At 33.9% G+C, this 24,462-nt stretch overlaps 1 protein-coding gene across 1 annotated transcript; it reads left to right on the top strand.

The window, feature by feature from the left end:
* Positions 1-20,859: 20,859 nt before the first annotated feature.
* Positions 20,860-22,933, top strand: LOC105779971 (protein THYLAKOID FORMATION1, chloroplastic). Its single transcript, XM_012604003.2, has 5 exons — positions 20,860-21,261; positions 21,350-21,617; positions 21,839-22,055; positions 22,249-22,364; positions 22,629-22,933. Exons 1-5 carry the CDS (start codon positions 21,060-21,062, stop codon positions 22,720-22,722), a joined length of 897 nt encoding a protein of 298 aa, XP_012459457.1. The 5' UTR covers positions 20,860-21,059; the 3' UTR covers positions 22,723-22,933.
* Positions 22,934-24,462: the final 1,529 nt, after the last annotated feature.

Below are 24,462 nucleotides of genomic sequence, written 5' to 3'. Positions count from 1 at the left end.
CAAAATGATCACTCAACTATTCGATTCTTTTCTTTTTTGGTCACTAGACATTAAACGGCTAATGGAAAAATGACATGTCAATTTTTAAAATTGGCATAATAGCAATTTTAACCCTTAAACATTTATACATTGTGTCAATTTAGTCTTGATTCTAAAAAAAATTTAACAATAAACATTCACACATTGTGCAATTTAGTCATTTTTGTAATTTTGCCTTTCTTTGTGACCATTTCACCTAAAAAGCTTTAAAAAGCAAATTTATCAGAAAAATTTGACAAAAAAATACCAAAATTAGAAACACCCAAAAACCCAAGATCATAATTTTCACATTTTCAAATTCTTTCTATTGATGCTTCGATTCTCCACAATTGGATGGGAAACTAATGACTAAGATTAATTTGTCTTCGTCGTTTCACTCTAGATTAATTTGTCTTCGTCGTTTCAGTTTTCATCGGTTTTAAAAGATTTGCACTTGACTACATTAGGTATTGTGTAAACGTTGTGTATAAACCCAAATTTATCCGGCCCGATACAAATATAAAAACTGAATAAATAAATAAATTAAAAGTCCACTTTCAAAGCCCAATATTACAGGTCCAAATAAATCAAAATACAATACAAAACCCACTAACCTAACCCGAATTACCCAATACACCCCAGCCCAATAACCAACTCAGCCCAAATGGCCCAACATAGAAACAAAAGCCGGAAAACCCTAATGGCTGATGAACCGCTACCAAGCCACGCACGTAGCACCACCACGCGCCTCCAGCTGGCCTCCGTACATGCCACGTCCCCGACTCCGTACGCCGTACCTGCAAATAGAGCAAACAACGCAGCAGAAAAGAAAAAATGGTATTTTCATTTTTGTTATTTTTGTTTATTTTTTCGGCCTATAAAACAAAAGGCGAAACCGTTGTAATCAGTCAGACACACGCATTCAGAGAAAGTGAAAACAAAATAAAAATAAAAATCTTAAGGAAATTGAAGAGGTGATTTCTGAGTTTCTTCTTACTTTTCATTCCCTGGTTGTTAATTAGCTTTTCTTTTTTTCGTTTTGCACCTGTCGATCGTTTGTTAAGGAAAAAAGGCAGTAAAAGAAAGGAGAAACGTACCTTGTGACGAGATCCTGGCCATCTCCGTCGTCATCGGAGTATGGGCTAAGTTCGAAAACCGTTTGTATGCCCTCAGTACAGAACGGCACAGAGTTCATCTGATTCTATTTAGGTTTTTTTAAGAAAATGAAAAGGATTTTTTAGGTTTTTTTGGCCTTTAAGCACGGGAATAAAACGCTGTTGTTTGGAGTCAATGCAATGGCTTTGAAACGGCATCGTTTTGAGGACCCGATCCGCATGGTGACCCGATCCGGGCAGGATCCGCGCATTATGGATCGATTGGTCTATTTATTGAACAGGTCCCTCTTTGTTTCAAATAGTTTCAATTTGATTTCCTTTAATCTTTTTAGTTTGTACCGCATATTTGACTTTGTTTTCACTTGAATCCAAGCCTAAGCGGCGCCGTTTTTACGATTGATCTTGATTATTTCAATGCTTGCGTGTAGTTGCTGATTTAGTCCTTCAATGTTGAAATAGATTTTAATTTAATACAAATTTAGTTTTCTTTTCTTAAATTCAACAATATTTTAATTATAATTAGTCCTACTTTCATTTATTATAAAATTTAACATAATTTTTGGATATTTAACTTTTGATAATATTTTAAATTCACTATTATGGTTTTAAAATATATTAAATTATTATTTGAATTTGTTATTGATACTTTTAAATTCATTATATGCTAATATTTTGAATCTACTATATATTTATTTATTTTTATTTTATTTAAGCTCCAATTTTAAATTCATTGATATTTTTATAATTATTGTTATCATTTTCAAAGTCGTTTTATCATATCTAATTTTGTCTTCAAAAGTGTTTTTAAGTAAATTAATTCTTATCTTAATTCATTATTTCTAATATTTCAAAATTTCTGTTGTAGACTTTTATTTTCCAATTTGATATTATTATTTGTTCCATCATTCTTGATATATTTTTATAAAATTTTGATATGTTACTTTATATCTTTGAACAATGTATTTTATAATATAGCTTAAATCTTATTTTCACAATAATATTACATGATTCTTTTGAATATATATATAATTTATATGAAATTATTCTTAGTATACGTGTATATATATAAAATATATCATTAACTTCGAATTAGCTTTATTATATATATATGGTTTTATATATAAATGTTTTGTTTCTTAAACCTTATTTATTTCTTGCGTTTTGTTGGTTGTTTATATATTAATATTGAAGTTTGTACGATATGATTAAAGTCAATGTTTGTATTTGCCTATCACTTGCTTGATTGCTTCTAGTTTAAGTTTAGATTCTTATTTATCTTTTACATCACATGTATTGTCATTCAATCATGTTCCATTTGTAAGAGTTGTATTTTATTAAAGCACTATAATCATTTTATTTCATAATTCCTAAAAAAGCTTGGTGTTCATAAGTTCTCGAGAGAATTGTGCCCTAACTTACTGGGCTTCAATTCTTCTCGATGAACTTAGATAATCAAATGTTCATTTTATTAAAACCATACATTTAAAAAAAAGTTCTTAAAATTTCAAAATTTTGGATCCTAACTTACTGGATATAACATTTTGTTATCTCGATTTTAAAATAAAGGCAATATTTGATGTTTAAGAATTTTGAGAAATTGAACCCTAACTTACTGGATTCTGATTTCTCGATTGACCTAAATATTCAAATATCCTTCTTAAAACATATGATTTTTTTTAAAAAAAGGGACGAATCTAACTTCGAAGACTGAACTATTGCACTCTAACTCACTAAGTGTGGCGGTTTATTTATTTGAAATGGGTCCGTCTATTTAGCCAATTCAATTATTTAAGCTTTCATTTCATGGGATTGTATTTAAAAAACTTTTCAAGTTTCGACACTAAGACATTAAACAATCAATTCGGTACCAATTTTTGGTGTTACAAGGGTGCTAATCATTCCTCGTGCGTAACCAACTCCCGAACTTGTTTTCTCAAAATTCGCAGACCTAAAATTATTTTAAGGTTATCCGATCACACCTCAATAAAAGATTGGTGGCGACTCCATTTTCAAAATCGATCCCCATTTTTCAAATTAAAAAAAAATGATTTCGACACGTTGATGATTAAATTTATTATTATAATATTTTTAAAAGTTGTCGTGTTATCTTTCCGTTAGCATTTAACGATTAGTGAGTAGAAAAAAAAGTCAAATAGTTAGGTGACCATTTTGTAACTTTTCATAGTTCAACGCCCAAAAAAGAAACTAATAGTTGGGTGACTACCAATACACTTTACCCATAACACACCATGCATTGTAGGATTGAGCAAGAAAATAAAAAATTAACCCAAACCAAGGTGTTTGGACGTTTATAGAATGCCAGTTTGAAAAATGTGACTACCCATAATTGTACTGAATTCTATTTTATTTATTATATAATGAATTTTAATTTTTATGATATAAAATAAATATTTTATATTTAAAATAGTGAAATTAATTTAAATGCTCTTGAATTTTTTTTAGAAATATATATATATATAAAAAGCTTTGAAATTTTGTCAAATATTATTCAAAAGGTTTAAAACAAAGCTCATTTTATTAAAAATAAGTCTAAAATTTTAAAATAAAAAATTGATATGAAAAAATCAAGAACTAAACTGAATTATTAATAAAGATTCAAAAATATCTAAAAATCAAATTCAACCGGTATCACCACTACTGCGTTGTCTCCATCCTTGACACAACTCTAGGCAGCGCCTTTCTTTTAAATGTTCATTGCATTCTACTAAAATCACAAGATAAAGCCCCACCCCCACCAAGCTATATATGAATGCCATTTTTTAAGAAGAAACAATAAGCCAAAAAAAAAAAAAAACTCTAATCTCAAGCACCTCAACAATCAAAACAAAATTAGTGTAAACAAGGGACCATGCCCATAAAGTAGTCCTTTTATTTAACAGTTAACCTACCCACTTTTTTTTTCTAGTTCATGCATAATGCTTATCTCTTTGCTTTAGTTTCCTTGTAATTTTGTGACCATAAAGCATCCAAATAATTTTCCCCATTCCGCTGCTTTGATAAAAGAAAGATCAACGATCCCTCAACTTAAGTAGCCTCTTGCAACATCAGTGATTGAATCTGCCTCAAGGTTTTGCAGTCAAATTGCATAAGCTTAGAACACATGCAGTGTTCCAAGATTCTATTATAATAGAGTTTATAACCTATGGGAATCTAAACATGTTATCGTTTAGTAGCACCCCTTTTTTTCGTTTTGGCAAAATCTTATCTTCTTCTCTTGAACGATGATAAGCGATGGTGGGCCTATCCCATGAGGCTTGAGAGCTACTAACGACAAGGTTGAGTCAATTGAAACATTGATGATCCCCCTTGTTTGCTTGGCTTGCTATACTAGATGAGTCCCATTCTTACGCTTCCTTTCCTCGTCAGGTTGTTTGTAGCGTAGCCGCTCGGCTATCTGTTTAACTCATAAAATTGACCACTCGAGGCTGTAAATTGGCCTATTCCACAAGAAAATTATGTTAACCAACCCAATTAAACTCGATTGGATTATAAAAAAGTCAATAATTTGGATTTAAAATTAATCTAGACTCAAATTGACTTAAACTTAAATATTTTTGAGAGAGGTTAATAAACATAATACTTATAACATAAATTGTTAATTTGTTTTAATTTATAGTTTGTAAATTCTACTTGCCATTGACTATTGTCATAAAATATACAATTTCAACTTATATCATATGATTTTGATAGACAATTGCAAATACAAGAAACACATAAAAATATTATCTTGTTATTTGCAAGTAAAATTAATGAGTGAAGAGAAATTATTAAAATATAATGCAAAATATTAAAAAAATCGAATATATTTAAAAAAATTGATTTTGATTTTGTTTAACTTCAAAATTATTTTTACAAAATTGAAAATTTTTTACATGTGTTTTAAATCCTAAAATCTAATTGATTTCTACTTACCCACAAATTTTAAATTCAATGATGTTATTAACAATAAAAATATCAAAATTTTAGATTAAAAATATTATTGATAGTAAAATATTTGCAATGACAATTTAAAAATAAATTGTCAATATAGCAGAACGTGAGTTCGAGTTTGCTGAAGCGTATTATCCTCTTATTTATAAGTTGGGGAGGGGCTATGGGTAGTTCTGGACATTATTTTTGTATCAAAAAGAGTTGGATATGATTAGTACCTATTATTTTTGGTTCAAAAACCAAGGGATTTCCCCAATTCACTATAAGAATGGTCTCATATCAAAGAAAATGTGAACCTTTACTATCCCTATATTTTTCTTAAAGCTTAGATAAAGCACTCCACTAGCTAGTAACTCTCCAAATTTACAATTGGTACAAATATTGAGTAAACAATAAGAACCTCTAAGAAGATAGGTGTTTACAAATTTGACTCACTGATAAGCGTCGAAACCACCAAAAATAATTCCTACAAAAATAACTATAAATAGTAGTAAAGAGTGGTAGTAGGGTCGAGTCCACATGGATTGGATGTTATAATCAACTTCTACGTTTAACTTGTGATCAGAATTTTTGTCATGTTGAAAATCATGGCAAAAGTCATGCCCACGACTCCAAACGGACCTATAAAGAAAATAAACGAATAAATCATGGGAGTTTGGAATGATTAGAAACTAAGTAATTGAAACAACAAAAATAAATAATTAAATACATTTGAAATTAAATTCGGATTTTGTAATCAAAGATAATAAGCCCTAGCCTTAGACTCGATGGATTCTGAATTTTTTTGAATCGATCCATAAAAAATAATTTTCTCCTCCAATCAATAAGCTGGTTATAGCAGTTAAGAACTACCTAACCACCAATTATTCCTCTCATAGCTGGTCCTGATACAACCTACAAACCAACCCTTACCGATTATCTAACTGAGATACACTTGTTCCCGATTCAAGATTTCGGCAGCCTTGCGCGCTGAAGAACCCAACTTGAATTAACAGCCTCAACCGTGTGGGTCGTTTAAACTCGATCACTTCTTCCTTGATTTGTTCTCGAAGATCCGAATACAACACGGCCAACTTATTCCTCCAACTATCAGCAAACACGACTCTAACCCAACGTCCACTTTTTGACTTGAAATCGAGTTAACTTTAAGGGATGAGTTGTCAATCCAGATACTTAGGAAAAATGTGAATACCGATTGGAAGAATTTTTGGTATGGATTCGTATCTCACGATTCCCGATTGGAAAGAACACTGACCTAAAGCTAAGATGGAATTTAGTGAAGCATGGATTTAATCATGCTTGTAGGTTAGGGAAGGTGATTATATTTGTATGAAAGATGGTGGAAATTGAGAAAGAAAAGGACTTGGAAGGCAATTAAACAAATTTTGAAAAAAAACAGAATTGGAAACAAAGCAACAGAATGTTACTCACCAATTCAATTCCAAATTGAAATCAAAGTGTGAAATTCAAGTGTGTCCATCCTAAGAACATTAAAGCTCTATTTATACACATGGTATTTACTAATTTAGGCTTTAACCACTTCAAAATATAATTAAAATAAAAAATAAATAAAATAAAATAAGATTTTTTTTCTATTTTTGGCTTTTACAAAGTTAAAAAAATTTGATGAGTCATTGGCTTTCTCCACATTTTTCCGCAAGTAGTTCGTGTACTTGGAGGAACAAAATAACACGCAGTAGGGGTACGGCAAGAAAACCCATAGAATCCAAACAATATTTATCTAGGCTATCCATACTATATGCACATGTTAAGGACGAGAAATCGACTTCAGAGGGAAAAAGTTGAGAGGTTAAATTCGTAATGTATGACCCAAGTATTAGTGGACGATTACATCGCAAAAGAGCATGAAAGTTTCATGCAAATAAATATCCTAAATTAGCTTTAAATCCAGAATGCATACACTGCAAGAAAAACTAAATGCTAAAAATCGATGAATATATCTTAAGGCGGGTTCATGCACCAATAAGTCTTTTGTGGTCTTCGGATTATGAAGTTGATTTCTAGAATGAGTTAAAGCGCAATAAACATCTTGAGCATCAAAGTTGCTTGGAATATCTAACAGAGCAGTATGATAGGAATCGAATTGAATATTGTCAGGGTCGACGAAACCCATGGCAATGTTGAATTCAGAAATCGACATCCTAAAGTCCTTACCAAGTAACCGAAAATAGATAATGCTTTGAGTTTCAATAGTTTGTAATGCATTAATATTGAAGCTAAATGTGGTGTAAAATTCATAAATCAACTCATAATATGCACTACATGAAATATTTGCAAATGAATTCCAACTAATAGCATCGAAATAGCCAATCACAGTATCGCGAATGTTTAACATATCAAGAGTGGAAAGATCGATTTGCTTACAGACCGGGAGCGGACGTTGTCGGATGTCGTCGTATCTTGCGTGATGCTCCGAAGTTGAAAAGTTTAGAAACCCTCGTAATCATTTTTTGATAGGAATAGTGTTTGCACGACCTCGTCTATTACGTTGACCGTCTCGTGATGGTCGAACATATTCGTTTGGCAAGTCAGACGGTGGACTTGAATTTCTAACAGTATCAGTATTGCTGTGTGGTGGTGTCGCTGATTCATGTGTCGGTCGTTGATGAGCTCGAGTGGTGAACGATCGTGTTGGCCATTAAGAAACACGCTTAGTTGTAGTTGAGGGACCTTCGACATTGTCGTTAGAAGTCCCGACTCCCTCCGAGTAACCTGCATAATACGTTAGTAAATGTGAAAAGAGGTTGAGGATTAGGAATCGACCTTTAAGGAGTAGAGGAGTTACTTTTGAATGTTCTATTTCGACCGAAGTTGGACTTCATCGGCGACGAGTTCTCATTAGTACGGTCGTTAGCCTTCTACAAGGTGGAGAAGGTTCGGAGTTGTCATTGTCTAAATTGACAACTAGAGGCGCTGAAAATCGATGTCAATTGCGATTGAATAAAGCCAGAATATTGTTGGTTGTTTGGTTTCGAGTTCAAACCATGGTTTCCGTACAAGATTCACGAATAAACGGTTCTGCTTGGCAGCACAGCAGTGACGAATGGTGACGATGGCGGTAGCAAATGATGGCGACGGTGGTAACGAATGGTAGCAACGGTGGCAGTAGATAGTGGACGATGTGGTTTAGGTCGATTTTTTTTGAAGGGTGACAGTGGGTATTTTAGGTATGGCATCGGTTAAGGTGGTGGTAGGGTTGGTTTAGGTGTTTGGTGATTATGGAGAAAAAGAAAAAATAGATGAGATGGTGCTTGGGGAAGGGAGGAGCAGTGGTGTTTGGGTAAGGGTTTCGATCGGCAAGAGTACGATATTGAGGTAGTAAAGAATGCTTTCGAATGGCGGTTAGAGCGAGAGGGCAACAAATGGAGAAATGGGAAGAGTGATAGTTTGAACAACGGGGCCACGGCGGTTCGTGAAGTCCGTGTGCGATGGTGACCGTAGATGATGGTAGTGGCGACGACACTCGACGACTGCACAGATGATGGTTGAGGCGGCGGCAGTGTGGTGTGGGGTTAAGGTTTGTTTCTTTTTTTTTTTGGAAAAGATGAAGAAGAAAAGGGTTTGGGAATTTTAGGGATTTTGGGTGTTTGTTTTTTCTTTTTTCTCTTTTTTTTCCTTATGGCTGGCTTGGGCCTCTTGTCTATTTCTTTTTCTCTTTTTTTTTTCTTTGGGCCAACTAGGCCGTTCGGCCTAATGTTATTTCTTTTCATTTTTTTCTCATTTTTTTTCTCTTGGGATTGTTTGGGTGTTGGGCTAATTTTGGGTTTATTGTCTGGTTTTTTTCTTCATTTGGGTTGGTATTTAGGTATGGGGTAGGTTGGTTAAATGGGTTGGTGGGTGGGTATTGGATTTGGGTTTTGGGGTTTTTATAAAGGTTAGGGATATTGGTTTTTTTTATTTGTAGGTAAATAATTGTCACCATTTAACATGTCGTGCCCACGCCACCATCATTATTCGACTTTCGAAAAATTCAAAACCTCCATTATGTTCCTAAAAACATCAAATCAACTAGATTAAATAAAAATTTATTTATTTATTTACAACCTAAATCTTATTTAAACTCAAAATTAAATAAATGAAAATAAATTTGGGTTGCCTCCCAAAAAATACTTTTGTTTAACGTTGTTAGCTCGACGACCTGAAAAATTTATTTAATCGGCTTTTCGAGGACTAATTCCTCAACCATATGGACTTGAAAATTTTCATAGAAATGCTTTAATCACTGTCCATTGACCTTAAAAATTTTTCCAGATTCTTCGCTTTTAACCTCGACTGCACCATGTGGAAATACATGAGTAATAACAAAAGGTCCTAACTATTTGGTTCGAAGCTTACCTGCAAAGATTCTCAGTGTAGGGTAATAAAGTAATACTTTCTGCGATACCCCAAATTGTTTACGGGTTATCTTTTGGTCATGGTAAGCTTTGATTTTATCCTTATAATTTTGGGCATTTTCATACGCTTCTTGTCGAATTTCCTCAAGTTCTTGAATATGTAACTTACGATGCTTACCTGTAGCTTCCAACTCTATGTTGCATTGTTTGACTGCCCAAAACGCTTTATGTTCTAGCTCAACAGGAAGATGACACAGTTTACCAAAAATTAGTCGATAATGAGACATACCTATGGGTCCTTTATAAGTTGTACGGTATGCCCACAGTATATCATTTAGTCGCAAACTCCAATCTTTTCTATCTGGCTTAACGGTCTTCTCCAAAATCAACTTGATTTCTCGATTCGACACTTCCACTTAACTGTTTGATTGAGGGCGATAAGCCGTAGTGACTCGTTGCACTATCTCGTATTTTTTCAAAAGTGTGTCGATTACCTTATTACAAAAATGCATTCCCCGATCGCTGATCAATGCTCGCGATGTGCCAAACCTAGAAAAAATATAACTCTTTAAAAAATCGACTACCGTTTTGGCGTCAGCATGACGAGTGGTTTTTGCTTCTACCCACTTTGACACAATCAATAGCAAGTAAAATATAAACGTTACCGTATGATGAGAAAAAAGGTCCCATAAAATCAATGCCCCATATATCAAATATTTCATAGACATGTACAGGGGTTAGAGGCATTTCATTTTTCTGGCTCAAGTTCCCTACTCTTTGTCACTTTTCGTATGTTTTACAGAACAAATATATTTTATGCGCAATTCGTTCATGGCCAAAATGTCCACCACATGTGTAAGAATGATAAAAAGATAGAATCAATTTTACCTTAGTTTTTGTAGCACATCGTTAAATTACATGATCGGAACAGTATTTCAAAGGTAGGGGTAGTCCCAAACATAGTATTGTGATTCACGTTTGATCTTATCTTTTTCAGATCGCGATAAGTTAGAAGAGACTATTCTTTTAGCAAGGTAATTCACCATGTTTGCGTACAAAGGGAAAACTGTCTGAGTAACAAGTAGACTTTCATTCGAAAAATCGTCTTTGAGTGGTGTGACATTCTTTGATGGAGGTATTCAACTCAGATGATTAGCTAACAAATTTTCGCGTCCTTTCTTATCCTTTATTTTGAGATCGAACTCTTGCAAAAGTAATATCCACCTAATAAGTCTCGGTTTTAATTCTTTTTTTCCGATCAGATATTTAAGAGATGCATGATCAGAGAAAACAATCTTAGTCCCTAATAAATAGGAATGAAATTTTTCCAAAGCAAAGACTATAGCTAGAAACTCTTTTTCAATAGTCGAGTAATTGCTTTCGGCAGCATCCAAAGTTTTAGACGCACAGGAGATAACATGTGGTTCTTTCTCTATTCTTTGCCCAATGACTGCTCCTACACTATGGTCATTTGTGTCACACATTATTTTGAAAGGATAATTCCAATTTGGTGGTTGAACGATAGGTGCCGAAATGAGCTTATGTTTGAGCCTGTCAAACGCATCTCTGCATGATTGGTTAAACTCGAACTCCTTGTCCTTCTGTAAGAGATTACAAAGTGGTCGCGCAATTTTTGAAAAGTCTTTAATGAACCACTTGTAGAAACCTGTATGACCAAGGAAAGAACGAATCCCCCTCACAGTTGTGGGGTATAACAGTGAGTTAATGATGTCAATTTTTGCTTTATAGACAGAAATTACCTTAGTAGAAATGATATGACCTAGGACTAATCCTTTATCTTCCATAAAATGACATTTCTCATAATTTAAAACAAGATTAAATTCTAAGCATTTTTTCAAAATTTTTACAAGATTTGACAAACACACCTCAAAAGACTCCCCATACACAGTAAAGTCGTCCATGAACACCTTAATTATTTTCTCAACGTAGTCAGAAAATATACTTACCATATACCTCTAAAATGTGGCTGGAGTGTTGCAAAGTCTGAATGACTTCTGTCTATAAGCGAACGTGCCAAATGGACACGTAAACATCGTATTCTCTTGATCCTCCAGTGCCACTGGAATTTAAAAAAACCCTGAGCAACTATCAAGACAACAATAATGAGACTTCCCAACTAAACGTTGTAACATCTAGTCAATAAAAGGAAGTGGAAAATGATATTTCCGAGTTAAGGAATTCAACTTCTTGTAATCGATGCAGACTTTCCACCCGTTTTGGACCCGAGTGGGAACCATCTCACCTACCAAATTTTCAATTATGATCACGCCAGTTTTTTTGGTACTACATGGACTAGGCTGACCCAATTACTGTCAGAAATAGGATGGATCATCCCAGCATCAAGTAACTTTTGAACCTCTTTCCTTACCACTTCTATCATGGGCGGATTGAGACGCCTTTGAGCCTCTCTTTTGTGAATTGTATTATCTACAACTTGAATTTTGTGCATGCAAGTCGAGAGGCTCAACCCCTTAATGTCATCTATCGTCCATCCAATTACCTCTTTATAATCTCTAAGAACTCGTACCAAGTTTTCCTTTTCTACCTTCAAGAGTTTACTCGAGATTATTATCAGTAAGTTATTTCCTTTGTAGAGAAAAGCATACTTCAAATGGTCTGAAAGTGGTTTGAGTTCCAACTTTGGAGCCTACAAAATAGATGGCACAAGCTTAATCTGTGAAGGAGATAATTCAAAAATTTTACCTGGATTTTTTCGTAATTGCAGTGCCTCCATATGAACTACTCTTTCGCTAACAGACTCTTCAAAGGTTATCCACTCTTCTAGTTCCTCTATGGATTCCAGTCTAGACTTCTACAAAGAACAGTTCGCAATTCATCCTCGTCATGATAGTCTAAATGTAATTCAGCTAAAGGATCGATTATATCAATATTAGAAACATTAGAAATCATGATAGGGCGGTCCATGGCCTCATAGACATTGAATTTCACCACTTCCCTATTGAACTCCATAGTGAGTATCCCACTTCGTACGTCAATTTTTGTTTCTGCGGTACTCAAGAATGGCCTCCCAAGGAGTATGTCAGACAAATTAGCCTAATTATCATCCTCCATATCCATAATGTAGAAATTTGCAGGAAATATTAGCTCGTTTACCTTAACAAGAACGTCCTCCAGTACTCCCTCTGGATGCACTATAGATCTATTTACAAGTTGAATAATTACACCTGTTTCCTTCAAATGACCCGTGTTAAGTAGTTTATAAATTGACAAAGGCATAACATTAATTGATGCGCCTAAGTCACACATTATTTTTTTTAATATCGATACTACCTATTTTACAAGATATGAAAAGCATACATTGGTCCTTACATTTAGGTGGTTATTCCCTTTATAGAACGGCAGAAACGTTTTCTCTGACACTTACCTTTTCAAGGCCTAGAAGCTTTTTCTTACTCGTGCACAATTCTTTTAAAAATTTTGCGTGTCGTGGAATTTGTTTGATCACATCGAGAAAAGGTATGTTGATTTTTACCTTTCGAAAGGTGTCAAGGATATCCTTCTCTTCTCGCTCCTTCTTGAATTGTACAAGTCTTCCAGGAAACGGAAGTGGTACTGCAAATGATTTTTGTGGTGCTAACTCTACTAGAGCCTCTGTGTCAAGTTTCTCCTTATCTCGACTAGTGTCGTGGGCACAACTCGTGCCAGGCACGAGTTTCAAAACATTCCTACTCCTCAATGTCATAGCACTTGCATTGTGTCGAGGGTTTCGCTCAGTTTGGGAAGGCAGCTTACCTTAGGACTCTAAACAGCTATCCGTGAGTGCGAGCTTGCTCACTTTCTTATCCAAATCCTGCAAATGCATGTCAGTTTTTTGTTGAAATTTCTCAGTACTATTGGCTAGCCTTTCCACTATGGCTTCCACAGATTACTTTGGGGGTGTTAACTATTGATTTGGATGCGACCTTTGTTGGTAAAGTTGACTGAATTGAGTATTCGACCCATAACTTAGATTCGGGTGATCTTTCCACACCACATTATACGAGTTCGAGTAGGGGTCATATCGCCTTTAGGGCGGTCCTGAAATGTTCCTAACAATATTTGTTTATTCTGTCGAATCCTCATGTAAAATTGGACATGAGTCAGTCAAATGATCTGGCTTAGCGCAAATTCTGTACAACCGTGCTGGGCCCGTTTTATCTGTAAGAAAAGTGTGAACAACGTTAGTCAGCTTATCAATTTTATCTTCTAAAGATAGAGAACTGATCCCATTAACCCGTCTTGTGGGTTCTTTAGCTGGTCGAAATTGTTGAGAATTAGCAGTCATAGTTGAAATCAACTCTCGTACTATTTGAGGAGTCATATTGACTAGTGCCCATCTACTTGTAGCATCTATCATTTTCATTTCCATCGGGAGCAATCCCTCATGGAAATATTACAAGAGTGACTGTTCAGTCAGTCTATGTTGCGGACAACTTGCACACAACTTTTTGTACCACTCTCAATAATCGTAGAGTGATTCAGTGTCCTTTTGACGGATTCCTACGATGTCCTGTCTAAGTTCGGTCGTTCGAGCTGCAGGGAAGAACCTGTTAAGAAAAAAAACATGACATGTCAGACCATGTGTTGATAGATCTTGGAGGTAAATAAAACAGCCACTCTCTAGCAGAGTCGGCTAATGAGAAAGGAAAAGCATGAAGTTTGATTTGGTCTTCGATTACTCCCTAAAGGTTCATGCTTGTGCATACCATATGAAATTCTTTAAGGTAGGTGTGCAGATTTTCGTTCTGTAATCCATGGAAAGTGGGTAGTAAATGAATCAAACAGGACTTTAACTTGAATAGCGTTTCTCCCGCCGAATAGGTTATACATAAGGGTTGTTGTTCATCCGGTGCCGTTGCGAGTTGGCGTATCGTCTATTCGGCCATCTCGTTTGGTTTGTCGAACAAGAAAATTTCCTCGGTATAACATATGGTTTCAAATCTGGGATTTCATCGTTTACCGCATCGAATGGCTTCTTTCTGCAATTGTCGGGCCAATTTTTCAATTTCTGGTTCAAACTATAGAGTTCTAGGTTTTGATCTGGTCATAAGGTAAACAAACAAAAATTAGAAAAATATCTTCACTCCCCAGCAACAGCGCCAAAATTTGATGGGCGTCGAAACCACCAAAATTAATTCCTACAAAAATAACTCTAAATAGTAGTAAAGAGTGGTAGCAGGGTCAAGTCCATAGGGATTGGATGTTATAATCAACTTCCGCGTTTAAATTATGATCAGAAATTTTGTCGTGTCAAAAGTAGTAGCAAAAGTCATGCCTACGACTCCAAATAGACCTATAAAGAAAATAAACGAATAAATCAAGGGAGTTTGGAATTTTTAGAAACTAATTAATTGAAACAACAAAAATAAATAATTAAATAGATTGGAAATTAAATTCGGATTTCGTAATCAAAGATAATAAGCCTTAGCCTTAAACTTGATGGATTCCAAATTTTTTTGAATCGATCCTTGAAAATTAATTTTATCCTCTAATCAATAAGCTTGTTATAGCATTTAAGAACGTCCTAACCACCAATTCTTCCTCTCGTAGTTGGTCCTGGTACGACTTGCAAACCAACCCTTGCCGATTATCTAACCGAGATACATGTGTTCCCGATTCAAGATTCCGACAGCCTTGCGCTTTGAAGAACCCAACTCTAATTAACAGCCTCAACCGTGTGGGTCGTTTAAACTCGATCACTTCTTCCTTGATTTGTTCTCGGAGATCCGAATACAGCACGACCGACTCGTTCCTCCAACTGTCAGCAAACACAACTCCAACCCAACGTGCACTTTTTGACTTGAAATCGAGTTAACTTTAAGGGATGAGTTGTCAATCCCGATACTTAGGAAAATTGTGAATACCAATTGGAAGAATTTTTTATATGGATTCGAATCTCACAATTCTCGACCAAAAAGAAAATCGGCCTAAAGCTAAGATAGAATTTAGTGAAGCATGGATTTAATCATGCTTGTAGGTTATGAAAGGTGATTGGATTTGTATGAAAGATGATGAAAATTGGGAAAGAAAAGGACTTGGAAGGCAATTAAACAAATTTTGAAAAAAAAAAACAAGAATTGGAAACAAAGCAACAGAATGTTACGCACCAATTCAATTCCAAATTGAAATCAAAGTGTGAAATTCAAGTGTGTCCATCCTAAGAACATTAAAGCCATATTTATACACATGGTATTTACTAATTTTGGCTTTAACCACTTCAAAATATAATTAAAGTAAAAATAAAATAAAATAATATTTTTTTTCTATTTTTGGCTTTTACAAAGTCAAAAAAATCTGAAGAGTCCTTGGCTTTCTCCACATTTTTTATTCGGCCTCATTTCATTGATTGTGTTTCAGTTTGGTCCTTTTCTGCTCGTTTTTTACTCTTAGCGTCCCAATTGCATCCCTGACAAGATTAAAACATAAAAGCACTAATTCAGCAGAGATCAATTCAGAAATAAACCGAATTAAACACAAAATGTCATGCAAATTAACATGTTATCACTCACTAAGGGTCCGTTTGTTTACATGTAAAAGGTTTTACGGAAAATATTTTCTGCATTTTCCTGTGTTTGTTTCACAGAAAACAGCTTGGTCAACGAAAAATGACTTACAGGTCAACGGAAAATAAACCTTTTTTCTTGTAAAATGACTTACCCTTTTGAAAAGCGTAAGTCATTTTCCGAAAAGGAGCTCCTCAATAGATAATTTTACTTTTATATAAAAATTAACTTATATCAAGTTTAATATTATTATATTGATAATAATTTTTATTTTTATTTTTAAAAATATTTAAAATATTAATATAAAATATTATATTTTAATATTATTAAACATATGTATTTAATTATTTATATTTAGTCATAAATAAATTATTAATATAATTAATATAATATATTATTTTAATAAATTATTTAATATTTAAATTTTATTTTAATAGTAAATTTTAAAATAATAATTTTAAATAATATTATTCACATATTATTGAAAATATAAATATAAATATTTTAATACTAAATATTTATTACAATTATAAATATATTAATAATAAATGTTTTGTAGTATAAATGTTAAAATATGTCATGTAACTAAAAATAATCGTTGCAATGAACCTAAATTTAACAAAATATTTTTAATATATGTAAAAACAATGTAAAATATAAAATTATAGATATAAAATAAACTCAATTAAACAATGAAAAAATAAAAAAAAATCTCAAATGTATGTTTGTTTAATTGAAAACGACTTTTATGAAATATTTTTAAAGAACCTGCCAAACAAAAGAAAATATTTTACACAGATTCATCCAAACACCAAAAAATATTAGCCTTTCCAGAAAAGTAAGTCATTTTCCAGAAATCATTTTTCGGAAGCCATTTTCAGTGAAACAAACGGAGCCTAAAAGATAAAAGAAACTTATGAAAGATTTAACAATAAACTCTACAAGACTATGTATAAGAGAATGAATAAAATGAAGGAATAAACTTGATTCTCTTGATTTTAATGCTTGGACATCTCTCTTATGTATTGTAGTGTTGTTGAAGAGTAGTTATATCAAGGAACTCTTTTGTAATTGTTTCGAGTCGTTGGAGATGAAATTATAGCTGTTGCAAGGTAAAAAGTTAAGTTGAAAAAGAGTCCCTACAACTTAGGTATTGATACCTACAATAAGGGTATGGGTGCTTTGGTTAAAAGCTAATTGTTAGTAATTGTTACAAAGGCCATGTGTAATACCCCTTACCCACATCTGTCGCCGGAATAGGGTTTCGAAGAATTACTGATCAAACAAACATAATTTCAAAACATTTCATACATATTGTCCCTTATTTACAATCAATCCACAAAATGACTAAAAATTAGACAACTTAAGTATATGCCAACACAAAAAGGATAAACATCATCATGTTTGAGTTTGGGACTGTTGTTGGATGCTGAATCGGTAATCAAAATTAAGTACCTAACCTGCACACAGAAAACAAAACCGTACTCTGAGTAAAAACCCGGTGGTATTTCTATAATCCGAATATAAAAAAAATATAAAATCACAAACATACAATCTAAATATTACAACAACCATATCACATTTCATTTGTTTCACAATATCTCAATTCTCATATTTGCTATATAAATAGCTTTTCACAATATAATACACATATCATTTAGACAATAATTTTGTTCACTCCATATCCAATTCATGAATACACAATTCATGTGTCTCAATCCAAATTTCAATTCATTGTTCCATTTTCGTTTCACATACAATATCATCTAACATCAATCATATTACAATTTCAATTAATTACCCCTATTAACACGACTCGGACTTGGACGAATACGCGGATCCAACCAAACACACCAGTTTGGCACCCAGTGCCTCATCGGCTAAACCGAAGTAAATTGACACCCAGTGCCTCATCGGCTAAACCGAAGTAAATTGGCACCCAGTGCCTCATCGAATATATCCGAAGTAATAATTTGACACCCAATGTCTCATCAACTCGAAGTCGAAGAAATCCCTGAACTCTTCCAATCCTATATCCGACTCAGGCCGATACAATTAATAGGGTTTCAATTCACTTTTCAAAAACAACCAATATTCAATTCAATTCAAATAATCAATATATATCCAATATATATATACCTATTCAATCAATATAAATTCAATAAATTCATCACATACTAAATCAATTCATTTCAATTGCAAAACACAATAATTCTCACCTCAACACTTACCATATACATTAAATTGAATTATAACAATTAATAACTAGCTTCGGAATATAGAAATACAAATCAAAAATTCCGAGCTATTCCTCGTCGACTTTATCTTTTCCCTTTTTATTCGAGGGTTCCGGTACGACATTAGCTACGGAATTTAAACATTTAAAAACATCAATACAACACAATTCAATTTCATACTGAAAATTTTAATTTTTACTCAATATTTGCCTAAATTCCAATTTAGTCCCTAAACCGAGACTAATTTTATTTCTTCACAATTAATCTTATATTTTCATACAAATTCCACTTTAGACTAAATTCAACTACCTATTTTCACATTAATTCCTAAATTTCAATTTTTTTCACAATTTAGTCCCTATTACTCAAATTTTACAATTTATTCTACAATTCAATCTTTTTTATTTCTAACTTAAAATCTATCAATTTAATCTCTAATTCTAAAATTATTCAACATAGACAACACTTAAAAACCCAATAATTTCTAAATTTTGACATGGGTCGGGTAGTATTTAATACCGGGATTCCAAAAATATAAAAATTACAAGAAAAATGAACTAAACTGACTAACCAGTTAGAGCTTGAAACTTTGAAATCCCTAGCTTTGCACTTTCTCCTTTTCTTTCCTTTTTCTTTCATTTTCCTTTCTGTTTCGTTTCTATCTTGTTTATTTTACTATTTCTTTTTCTTTTATTTTGTTTTATTATATAGTAATTTATTATATAATATAATATATATACTTAATACCTAAAGGAATTTATTTTATAATATATATATAATAAATTCACAAATATCTTACTTATGCAGCCTCATTTAATGCTAATGGCATAATTGCTTCTTTAGTTTCCTTAATTTTTCTTTAATCTATAATTAAACTTTTACCTTATATACAATTTAGTCCTTTTACCTAATTACTCTTAATTCATGCAAATTCACCTAACCAAAACCTAATTAACCACACAACTAACTAGATTTCAGAAATATATTTTCCAACACCCGTGACTATCGGGTTGTTACACCATGTGTCGATACTAGTAAGGCATATAGCGATACCTAAATAGCAAGTATCTATACAATGCCACTCTAGTTTGTTTTATGGCAACTGGCTCCTAATGTATCGATACCTAAAACCCTAGGATTGATACTTAACCACCAAATTACTTTAAAAGCCATTTAAATCACTTTAAAACAACTTGGAATTGACTCAAAACATTTGGTACAAGATGGAACACATTTAGAACATGTTTTTTTAGTATTACAAGGCTTTGAAAGAATACACTGAGATTCTATTTGGCATTACTAGGAATTTATGGAAAATATGAATAAATTGTTGTTTATTAATGTCGGGTCGGATTCAAATGAACCTTTAAAGAGTGGAGTTAGATGGGTAAAACATGTTGGGACTACAATTGATCTGAACGAACAATAACACAAAAAAAATGTTGAGGCGGGTAGGATGGTTCGCAGCAAAGGAAGGATGAGTCTATGATGAGTGTAAGAATTGGCTAGTTGGATTTTGCTAGTTTGTTGGCACCTGTAGTGTTTACTAGGCTGAACTATGGGTGATATATAATGGTATCTTGGTTGTATAGGATAAGAGCTACAGGGAAGATGGTTGATTGCAAAATGCTAAATGATTGAATGGGAACAAATAGTCCATTGGTACTCATGAGAAGTATTCATGAGTTGATTTGTAGGACATGGGAAATTCAATTTCAACATGTTTACCAAAAGCTGATCACTTGGTAAATATTGCAATAATAAGAAGACCATATTTGATCATTTTAGATAATCTGCCAACTAGATTGAGGGCATGATAGTCGAAGAGGCAATGGGAATTACCTATAGACACTATTGCTTAGAAAATTTGAGTTAAAATTAAGATATCCATCGTCGGTAGTAGTAACTATTCCCCTTATTATGAGTTTTTAAAATAGTTTGTAGATAAAAACCTTTGAATGAAATAAATTACAATGATATTTTTGAAAAATATATATTTACAATAATTGAAGTTAAAGTTAAAAATTAGTATAGAAATGGTATGGAAAAAAAAATTCAAAACAACACAATGGTAGGAGTATTAGAGGTGTCCATGAGCCGGGCCGTACCAGGCCGAGAAAACTTTTTGGCCCGGCCCGAAATATGGCATGAAATTTTGTCCAGGCCCGGCCTGGGAAAAAATTTCTAAGCCCGAGCCCAGCCCTGCCTATTTTTTAATAAACACCAAAAAATTATTTTAAAAATAAAAAAATAAAAAAATTTATTTTAAAAATATTTTAAAATAAAAAAATAAAAAAATATAAATTTATTATATATTCGGGCCAGGCCGGGCCCGGGCCAAAAAAGTGGTGCCCGATGCCCGAAACGGGCCTCGTTTTTTGTCCAAACTCATATTTCGGGCCTATATTTTTACCCGAACACTCCCATATTTTTGGCGGGCCATCGAGCTGGGCCGGGCCGTCCGGCCCATGGACACCTCTAAGGAGTATGTAGCTTCAAAGGCTTTTCCAAATTCATGGAAACCTTTTGATAAAAAAGAAAAAAATCATGGAAACCTAAACCACACAAGCAAGAGAGAGAAGGGAACACAAGAAACAAAGGTCCACGTGTCGAATCCTCAAAATTCTCCCTTCCTAAATTCACAAAAAATCCCCCATTTCCCATTTTCTAACACACTGGATAAGCCTCTCTATCCTCCTCTCCCTTTCCCCTTCTTCAATTTCCAATTTCGAAAACCTCAGATTTCCACTATGATTTAACACCCAATTCCAAAAATCCAACCTTTCCCAAAAAATTTCCCCCTTTTTCTGTACATTTATACAGAGTCAACAATACCCGTACTGATAGATTCAAAACCCAATGGCGGCCGTCAGTTCCCTGTCTTTCCCGGCAATCGGCCAAACTTCCGGCGACAGAAAACTTAATGTCCCATCGGCTCGTTACTTGGCTTCCAATTTCGAAGGATTCCGTTTCCGTACAAGCCTTTTATATCAGTCCGTTGGACTTCGAGCTTCCACTACTGCTTCTCCTTCCGTTTTTTACTGCATGTCTACTGCTACTGGTTAGTTAATTTTCAATGCTGGAGCTTGGCTAAAGGGGATTAAATTATTGAAATAATTCGATTTCTTTTTATTGAGTTTGATTTTCAGATACCCCGACTGTTTCTGAAACGAAGTCGAGCTTTTTAAAAGCGTATAAGCGTCCCATTCCCAGTGTGTACAACACGGTTTTGCAAGAGCTGATTGTGCAGCAACATTTGATGAGGTACAAGAAGACGTATCGATACGATGCCGTTTTCGCCCTTGGTTTCGTTACTGTCTATGATCAGTTGATGGAAGGATACCCGAGTGATGAGGATCGAGATGCCATCTTCCAAGCTTATATTAACGCCTTAAAAGAGGACCCTCAACAGTATAGGTTTGTCTATGGAGTTTACTTGCCTTCATTTACGAATCAATGAATTGCATTGAAGAAAGTATGCTGAAATATAGGGAGTAGATTCTGGAATTTCTTAACTTGTTCATGAAGCTGGGATTATATTGCTTTTAATGTCTGCATTTTTTCGAATTATGTGTTGAAGTGAAGGATAAAAAGGTTACTTTCTAATGTTATCTTTTTCCTGTTTCGTGCCTTTACAGAGCTGATGCGCAGAAATTGGAAGAATGGGCGCGAGCTCAGACTTCTAGTTCGCTAGTCGAGTTTTCATCTAGAGATGGAGAGGTTGAAGCGATACTTAAAGACATTGCAGAAAGAGCTGGTAGTAAAGGGAGTTTCAGTTATAGCCGTTTCTTTGCTATTGGGTTGTTTCGTCTTCTTGAGCTTGCCAATGCAACTGAACCTACGGTGTTGGAAAAGGTAGAATCCTCTTTTCTTTACATCTATTGGTTTATTGTTGGACTAAGTTCCGAATTACTCACACCTCAGCACGAGTTATATCATTGAAGTCTTAACCGAATCACCATTAAACAATTCATGAATGAAACTTGCAATGTTAAAGTATATGCAATGAAAGCACCTATGATTTTAACACATGATATCCGTACAACAGCTCTGTGCAGCCTTAAATATCGACAAACGAAGTGTGGATCGTGATCTTGATGTGTATAGGAATTTGCTTTCCAAGCTGGTTCAAGCTAAAGAGTTGCTCAAGGAGTATGTCGATAGGTAAATTCTCTCCTCATGTTAAACTTTTTCTAGACCATAGTATTACTCTATTCTTTCGCCTGCTCTGCACTATGCGATGCAGTTCAACATATATATCTGAGGTGGACCATTTACACTGTAAAATGTTGCTAAAGCGAACTTCCTTCAGCTCTAAATGTGCTTGGCACATTGTATCTTTTCCGAATTATGGATGTACTTGCAACGATGTGGTTCATTGCTTAATGTGTTGCTCTATTTGTTGCCTGAAATGTTTTCGGAATGCAGGGAGAAGAAGAAAAGAGAAGAAAGATCGGAATCACCCAAAGCCAATGAAGCCGTTAAGAAATGTTTGGGCGAATACCAATACCTAAGCCAGTAATTCAATCCGTCTACTCTCGATGTGCTTATCATATTTTGTGATACTTCGATCCCGTTTTTGTTGTCTGAGGTAGAAACAGTGACATCCATGGCACAATTTGTGAGCTTGTGTAATGTTTCCTAATTTGGTGGTTAAGATACACATCCTATATTTGTATTTTTTACGATACAGTCTTTACTCTTCCAAAATGTATCTTTCCTTTATAGTCCAACATGTCTCTCATGTCACTTAATATTCTTTCATATTAGATTTTCATCATGCAAAAAGTTTCACCATTTAAATTATTTCATTTTTTTTTCTTCACTTTTTTCACAATACCAAGGCTTCATTAACTGATTCTTAGCAATATCTTATTTTTATGCAAGAACATGAATGATATAAAAAATTTAAATAATGAATGGAGGATATATAAATTTAAGGCTTTTTAAAAATTGAAGTTAATTATATTTATTTTAAAAACTTCTTTTAATGATATCTTTAAAGAGGGTGTTTTTTTACGCAACTAACCTAAAAATAAATAAATATTTATGAAAATGATTCAAGTTGAAAAACTATGACGGAAATGACTTGAAATCTACCGTGCCGGGCGATGCCGGTACCAAAGTCTATCATTGTGTAATCATTACTTTGTGATTGAGTTGAGGATAAAAATTTAATTTTTTTGGTGTCGACCATGATGTAATTTTTTGAGTACTTTTCCTGTTCAAAATTTTTTAATAGTTGTCGCGTGTAAGAGGCTTTCTGTTGAAAGAAGATAGGTAAAATAGAGAAGATTGTAGAACAAATCTATTTGAATTTAATTCTTTCTGTTTACTTAGTTCTATACAAAGCCAAATGACTATATTTATAGGAAGAAAATAACTTCCTTGCTTAACTACTTAGCTAACAACTCAGCTGACCTTAACTACCTCACTAAGAGATACTATCACTAACATGCATCCATCTTCTCTACGGGAACAACCCGAAGAAAAGATCTAAACCGAGAAAAACATGAAACAGACAGTGGTTTAGTTAAAACATCAGCAACTTGATCGGACGCAGGAACTTCCCCGATAACCGAGCCATTGGCAACCTTCTCACGAACAAAGAATAAATCTAACTCCACATGTTTAAACTTAGAGTGTAGCACAGATTGGCAAGAATAGCCATCGTGACCGGAGCTATCACACCAAATATTGAGCTGAGTACGCAACCCAATATGTAACTCTTGAAGTAACGAAAGGATCCACAAAATATCACTAGTGACAAGACAGACTTGATATTCACTTCTACCGTGACCGAGACACCACTTGTCGCTTTCTTAGAGGACCACGACACGTGATTGGACCCAAAAATACACAATATCCTCAAGTAGAACGCCATCATCAAAATCCAACCCCGCTTTGCATTCAAAACCAACTAAGGACAAAGAATCAGATTGACGAAAAACAATTCCAAAATCAAGAGTACCAGACAAATATCGCAATATCCTTTTAAGAGCAGCCATATGTACTGTGGTCGGACTATGCATGAATTGACAAATCCTGTTAATTGCATATGCAATATCAGGCCTAGTCATGACGACATACTGTAATGGACCAGCCAAACTTCTGTACTCCGTTGGATCAGATAGAGGATCACCGTCACTTTTAGAAATATGTAACGAACTAATCATGGGCGTATGAACACTTTTAGCATTAGACAAACCACTACGATTCAACAAATCCTGGATGTACTTTCTCTGACACAAATGAAGACACT

The sequence above is a fragment of the Gossypium raimondii genome, chromosome 4, assembly GCF_025698545.1.
Source record: "Gossypium raimondii isolate GPD5lz chromosome 4, ASM2569854v1, whole genome shotgun sequence".
Classification (NCBI taxonomy): Eukaryota; Viridiplantae; Streptophyta; class Magnoliopsida; order Malvales; family Malvaceae; genus Gossypium; species Gossypium raimondii.
The sequence above is the reverse complement of the archived record's forward strand: the minus strand, read 5'-3'. Positions and strand labels throughout refer to the sequence as shown.